The sequence below is a fragment of the Pterocles gutturalis genome, unplaced genomic scaffold (assembly GCF_000699245.1).
Source record: "Pterocles gutturalis isolate BGI_N339 unplaced genomic scaffold, ASM69924v1 scaffold10460, whole genome shotgun sequence".
In the NCBI taxonomy this organism is placed as follows: domain Eukaryota; kingdom Metazoa; phylum Chordata; class Aves; order Pterocliformes; family Pteroclidae; genus Pterocles; species Pterocles gutturalis.
Genome location: NW_010140809.1, coordinates 1 through 7,450, shown reverse-complemented (window position 1 = coordinate 7,450; position 7,450 = coordinate 1). Strand labels below are relative to the sequence as shown.

General features: G+C 44.7%; 1 protein-coding gene across 1 annotated transcript in view; it reads right to left on the bottom strand.

Moving 5' to 3' along the window:
* The window catches only part of LOC104469343 (transcriptional enhancer factor TEF-1), a gene marked incomplete at its 5' end in the record, with an annotated part of 27,155 nt that extends 19,856 nt beyond the window's left edge, over nt 1-7,299 (bottom strand). The window contains one exon of the mRNA XM_010083811.1: nt 7,119-7,299. Within this exon, the coding sequence (XP_010082113.1) occupies nt 7,119-7,299 (181 nt within the window). The remainder of the gene's footprint in view (nt 1-7,118) is intronic.
* Between the last annotated feature and the right edge of the window lie 151 nt (nt 7,300-7,450).

The following is a 7,450-nucleotide window of genomic DNA, read 5'->3' as shown; positions in this document are numbered from 1 at the left end:
TCACTTGGTCTGCCAACAATTTTTCTTATTTCTACCAAAACACTAGTAACTGAATATTTCACTCCTGTTGCTGTTGTCCTCCACTGAAGCAGATTGGGAGTTCTATTTATAACATTTTAGTGCTATAACTGGAGTCTGCACAAACTCCTGTTATTAAGGTTTTTAACACTTTCATGTGAAATATTCATCGACCTTTTTGTGCTTATGTGCTACAATACAACCGCCTGGTCAGCCTAGTCTTTCAAGAACCTCCATCCACTCAGACTCCTGCCTGGATCTGCGCAGGGAGTGAATCAGGAATGTAAGTAAAAGGAAATCTTTGGCTACTTAATGGTTGCAGGAAGGAAGAGGTAGATGACGAGTGAGGCAGAAGGTTGCAGAAGAGGCAGTGCAGTCCATAGCCCTGACACATTAATGTTGCCCAGCACTTCCCAGTACTCCTACAGGAGTCCCAGTGTGAAACTGGGACTTGCTGGTTGGGCAAGGTGCTCACACAACATTTTCATCAGCTAGCCTGCAACAGCAAAGATGTATCCTTCAGTTCTGGCCTGTCTAATTTGAGACCCTGTGGTCCCAATTCCAGAAATGCTGAGTGCTCAGATGGGAAAATTATGCCTGAATATAGGAAGCTCTCAATAACGTTAAGTATTCTGCAAAATCAGGCTCATGACAAATCAAAGTGGACCCTCAAAATCAGTGGCCCATTCATTCTTTTGCACCTGAACTTCTTGGTTTGTGAAATATGAGCAATAATGCTCCTTCATCTAAAAAAATGACTGCACTAATACATCTGTGAAATGCAAATAGGGGAAATTATTAATTCTGCTTGGAGGAGAGGTTAGACAGTGCACAGCAAGCAGGGCACGGGGCCACGCATTTCAACAACAGAAGAAAACAAACTACTGAATAATTGCTTATCAAAGAAGGGCCATCTACATCTACACAGAATGAAGCAGGAACAAACAAACGTGCAAGCATGTAATTAACTGCTGCACCACAGAGCAAACGCAGGAGGATGTTACCCAACTTCTGAGAGAGTGACTTTGCAGCCCAGCTAAGCAGCTTTGGGGTGGGTGTAGTGGTGGGGGAGCTGCGGTGGAAGGAGATGGGAAAACGCAGGGCAGGGGCAAAGCCCCTCGCGGCGAGCTCGAGGTCAGATGCTGGGGTTCAGCGCACTGGCAGGGCAGGCGGTGTGGGGGAGATGGACAGCCTCAGCCCACCGCACGCCAGTGTCAGCCCAGCCCTCGCATCCCCCACTCCTCCCCACGGGAAGAGCACAGCTCTGTGTAAGGCTGCGTGAGGCAGAGGGCCCCCCACTGTGATGACCCCCCTGATTTTATGGCTCTCCTGGGCTCATCGCAGGGGGTGTGCGCCTGGGCTCTGCTCCAGCTACCCCACAACCTCCCTCACTTGCTCCTTCCCTCCTCCCTGATCTCACATTTCCCTGGTCAGACCCGGTGCTCTGTGTACATCACGTCGCTATACCCACCCTGGCCGCTGTCTGTGCCCGGGCTTGGTGCAAGCGTGGGCTGATCCTCACAGTCCAAAGCTGGGGCTGTGAGGATCAGTCCATACTTGCACAAAGTTGGCCCACATTAATCCTCAGTGCTTAACATGGGCCATCTTCAAGGAATAAATTGTCCTTGGTCTCTGTACCCACTTGCAGAGCCCACATCCTGAGCCTACAATTGGTCTGGGGGAGCTGACCCAGGGGCTGACCCCATCTCCACAGGGTCCCCCAGGACCATCACCAGCTGGGAGGTCTCCTGTGATGCCGTGGTTCCAAGATCGGAGCTGTGTCAACACTAGACCCCCTTAAAGTGGTTTCTTGGCACGTCAGACTATGGACGCCTGAATATGAACATTTTACAGAGTTTGACATTCGTGTCCCAGGGCCAACACGTAGCTCTCCTGCACTGCAAAATAAATGACCCTTGCATTTAGTTAAACTTTACCTGATTCTAGATTAAAATGACCTCAAATCCTGAGTCTGCCACTCCAAGATGTTCATCCAAATGTGGGTTTTCTTCCTCATCCTTTCACACCACTAAGATGCTAAACCAAGGTCTGTCTTATGACGGAAATGCTGAGCTGCTTTTTATACTGTTTACAGGAACACGGAAAGGATAAACAATGCTTGCAACAATGGATATTGTTCAAAGATGGAGGCCTTCTTTTGAAAAGATCTCATTTATTTTTCATCACCTAGGTGGTTTGATTAACTTTGGTGAATTTTACTGCATTTGGCTAACGATGGCAGGCTGTTTTTATGGCCCTGGAGCAACTGCTTTCACTTGCTGGTTCTCAAGCACAGTCCTCCCTGGACTCACAAAGCCCTTTTACAACAACAATAAAACCTGAATTAAAATATAAAGAATATTTTATTTTTTAAAATACATTTTGAAATTTGGACCTAACACAATCTGACAGTTTGGATAGGTGGATTAATACTGAAAATGCCCATCAGCCACGTTCTTTATAGTCCTACATAGATATTTCAGATGTAAAGCTGTCTGAAGTGCTTGCAGTCGAGATGAATGTGTCAGCAAGAGTGAGAAATCTCAAAGAGGAAGAGAAGAAAGGGCTTTTTTTGTTTGGTGGGGGCAGGGTTTTTTTCTTGATTGGAAAGAAAGCTTGAATACATATATACAAAATAATAAAATAATTGGAATTACTATGATTTCAGTGTTATAGTCTTTGAATTTTAAAGCTACTTGTGTAACAGTCAATTGCTTAGATCAGATCCCTTCTGATCTGCTTGCACGCTCAGTTTGTATTTGTTAGGGAACATGGGATTACTTGGTTTAAGCATTTGTCCTGAACTTTCACAGAACCACTACAGCAAAAATGGAAAGCCCCCATTAAGAAAAACCTGTCTTGAAAGCAACAGATCGGTACATAAACTTGTTAATCTGTTGAGAATATAGTTATATGGGCTAGGCAATAATTAAAGACAACTAAAGTGCTGATGCTTGGACCTACAAGGGCAATGTCTATGTACCATATAGGAACTGTACTTGAGCACAAAATGCTACAAAAGAAAAATACAGCTTGACATTTGTAAACTGAACTGATTTCCATGTAAAAGGAGGAGTAATTTTATCCATCCTTAACTGTAGAGACAGTATTTCAAGATTTTGCAACTCCCAGACTATCTTCTGCCGTGCAGAGTTACAGTGAGGGTTGCTTATTGTTTCCTTTCTATAATTTTTTCTTTTGTAAATGGAACAATTTTGTGGCTAGGCAAGGGAAAAAATTCAACAGCCCTCCACAAGTGACAGGACTCTATGGAGCACATTTCCAACCCACCGAAATGCCCTCTCTAAGGGGCTTTTGTACTTTTAAACACCAATTGTCACTGGAAGGACCCCAGAAATGTTTAAGGCCCCACTCCTACAATGAATTCCCTGTGGGTGGACCTTTGTGCCCAAGCACAGCCCCATTGAAGTTGCTGGGAGTCACCATGGGCAGACAGACCTACATTTCTAATTGCTGTGCACGAATATAGACTGGAAGGGGCCTCCCGGGATCAGAGTCCTGGCCTCAGGTGCCATGTCAAATAGGCCTTTTTCAATAAACTGCCAGGTTACATTTTAAGGTGGGATTGGTCTATTTGCCCCCACTACTATGAGGTTTTCTGGCCTGGTTTTGGGTTGGGAGGGAGGAAGGCTCACCTTTTTGAAAATAAAATGTTGGAAACCCATTTGATCAAAATAATACTTTATGTCATTTTCTGTAAAAAGTCAGATGTGTAATGCATATATACCTATCCTTTTTTTCAGAAGATACGTGAGAACTCTTACATAGCAGCGTAGACATATATCAATTTCTGAGGTCAGCAAAGGCACAAAGGCTCACAGGAGATGCTGCAACCACAGCACATACCTACATGACTTCATATGCACACTGTGCAAAACACACACCTTGCCTGGCTTGCTGATTTTGTTATTTAAAAAGTAATAAAACTGCATCCTTTCTATGTTGTGCAAACCATATTTGCAATAAAGTGTTGCACCCACATGAAGATGTACAAAACCACAGGCAGAATTCATATTTTCTTCAACAGCACTAAATGAGACTGGGGGTTGGCTCTCATCTCCACGGACGGCTTTTAATGCTTGCTGAAAAACTCGGTGCACTGAGGACAGAGAAGGCTGGAAGGAGGCAGGGCTCCTCGGAGCCGTTCCTGCAGACAGTCGTGCACCAGCGCCTCTGCCCAGTACCTCTCCAGCAAGTGCCCTTCTGTGTATGTCCCAGGAACTGGTCACACAGCCCTGGGGTTTTTTCCTATGCCCTTGTTTAAGACCTGAATAATCAAATTTATTTAATTTGATCTAAACACCACTTCCCCTTCTCCTCACTCCCCTTTCCTGGGCAGCAGTGGTGACACGCTGCCCATGGGGGCTCACCCCTGGGCTCCCACAGCACCCAATCCAGCCGGTCCAGGCTGTCCCCACGCAGCTCTCGCACAGCACTGCCCCACTGCGCTTGCAGCATGGGTGTAAAGAGTGATGTAAATTGGGATTAATGCATCACTGGGAACTGACTTTTCTTAGTTTCTTATTTTTGCAATGTTACAGCATGCAAATAACTGTTTTTTTTCAAAAACGAGTCTGGGTAGCTTGATGCTCTTTCTTTTCTAGGACACTGCCTGTGTAAACGCTCTGCATTTAAAAGGTGGGTTTCTCAGTAGTATGCTTGCAAGCTGGGACAAGCTCTGGTGGGCCTTGCTGCGCCCTCAGGAATTCCAACAAATATTATTTTACTCCAAAAAAGGCTTTACAGTATTTACAGGGCCATCCTGGGTAATCGTGCTTTTATTCAGGCCTCCACTCTTTCTCTGCAATGCAAGTGGATGGATGTGTTGCATTCCCCAGAGCCTGCACCCGCCTGAAAAATGAGAGCCCCAACACGTCCCCAAGCCACTGCCCACACACCATGCGTGAGGACAGACGGCTCTGAGCCTCACTGCCACAGCAGAGCAGGACCCGCGGCTCCTTCCAATGCCAAAGCAGCATCTTCTGATCATTTACAGTCTGTCAGTTATGTTGCAAATATATTCATGTCACTCAGCTGGTTTCATGTCGCAGACACCAGCGGTGTGATGGGCAACCACACGTTAAGAGCGTACTTTTGAGGGAAAGACATAAAAGTTACTCAGTGGCTGAACTCTTGTTCACCCTGTTTTATGTAAAGCCATGCAGATACACAGAGGCTCTACACCATATAAGCCCACGGCTTTTGTGAAAAGACATAAAAGTTACTCAGTGGCTGAACTCTTGTTCACCCTGTTTTATGTAAAGCCATGCAGATACAGAGGCTCTACACCATACAAGCCCACGGGTTTTGTGAATAGTTTTGCATTATAAAAACTTATGGAAAAGGATTATTATGTGGTATACTGGCAAAAGAGTAAATCAACATCCACTGCAATGCCATTTCATTCACATATAGCACCGTAACGCTGAGCGTTACATGGCTGCATCCTGTTTTCCTGATAACCTTGAGGCACACACGCAACATCCTGATGTGCAGCAATCTGTATGTGGCAGAGCCCATAAATCAGCAGGACACGTTACACGGGGTCAGCAAGCCGAGGACTCCGAAAGCTGTGTATCGATAAGGCTGCCTGATGGGAAAGCCTGGATGTTGTGTTTCTGCATTGGAAATGCAAACTGACGTCTGGATGAGCCTGGGGCTAGGGATGGAGAAGGTGCTCCAGCTGTGGATTAGTCTGGAGGACACTAAGATGAAGCTTTAGCCCACCAGAGCCAGGATTGCTGGGAGAGCGTGGGAATCAGGGCCACAGGAAGGCAGAGCATCCCTGGGAAACCATGCAGTGTCTAACAGCAAGGTAAGTGCTGAGATAACCGTACCTGCTGTGAAACGTTTCCTTTCTCAAAGTTAATTCAACCTGGCAAAATGTGACATTTAGCAAACCAACACACTGCCACATATTTAGTATATGAATAGCTGAGATACGGTGTATTTTCATTGGGATGTTCCTCCACCAGGAGCATTCCTCTGTTGTAAGGTTTCTGGGCTATGTCTCCAAACTCCATTACGCAGGGTAAACACTCCCTGGATAACACCGCTGGCCAGAGCCCATAAATGCTATGGTTTCCAGCGCTGAATGATAAAGAGCAAGTTATAGCTTTTCTCTGCTCCAAGCTACTGTATTTCACCAGGAATCTGAACAAGAATGGCCTGTCTATATCACCCATTCATGACAGTATTTGCTTTTCAGAAATTATCTCAGTAAAAATTCTCAGGTTTAAGATGAAAGAAGCTCTTTTGATTTACTTGCGATGCAGTAGAAACAGGGCTAGGCTACTAACAAATGTTCATGGTAACTATATGATGATTGATATCAAGGCTCAAGGCTAACTGGAGTAAATGAAACATTACAGCCAATTTCATAAAGTATCCTTGCAGGTATAGTACACAGACTAAAAATCAAAACAAAACCAAAACCTTCCTAAAAAAATAATTAAAAAATATCCCAACCTTGGACTGGACCCTAAGACACAATTAAAGATCAAGGAAGACCAAATGGCTGGACATTTAAATTGGTGATTACATAGTGATACAGTTAAATGGTGCATGCTTGGGAGGCTGGAACCAAAAGGGACAATCCTGATACTGGGAGGCTATCCCAAATGTCAGATATTTAAAATAATATGCATAGTTTCTACGCAAGTCCTTAATTTTGTTTCTGCTAGGAAATAGATTAAGCTTTAACTTAAAGTACTGAATTATTGACAAAACCATGATGCAATTTGGTACAACTTTTTTTTAACCAGGTCAACAGTGAGACAGGCGCCATAGTGAACCACGCCTGCTTTCAGAGAGGCCTCTCACTTCTGGAAATCGGGAAAGAGGGCAAGAAGGGAAAATACAGCACTACAGTGAAAGGAATATTTCACTGAACAGTAGCGAATGCAGAAGCTCCAGGTGTATTGCATCAGGCTTAACCCTGGAAAGCACATTTCACTGAACAGTAGCGAATGCAGAAGCACCAGGTGTACTGCATCAGGCTTAACCCTGGAAAGCATCCTCAGAAGGAGGGGAGCAATGGTGGAAAGATGAAGATTAGTGGATACGAAGGCAACACTTACTGATTCAGGATCCCTCTGCTGTTCAAGGAAAGCCGAAAACTCCACCAGCCTGAGCTTGGTCGTACCAATCGATCGGCCCTGCCACGCTGGGACCGAGGGAGCTGGAGCTGACGTAGGCTCAAATCCTGAAATAAAGGAAATGTTTTCATCAAGAAGTTGATAATTGCTCAGCTTATATTTTCTGAATTATATATAATCAGGAAATACGCATGTAGCCCTTGGATGTTTATATTAATTTTAGCAAACAATGAATTCAGAAAGAGTTAAAGCTGGAAAAACACAGAACAATATGTAGAAAAAAATGGTCCTGGTCCCAACCCAGCAAGTTAATA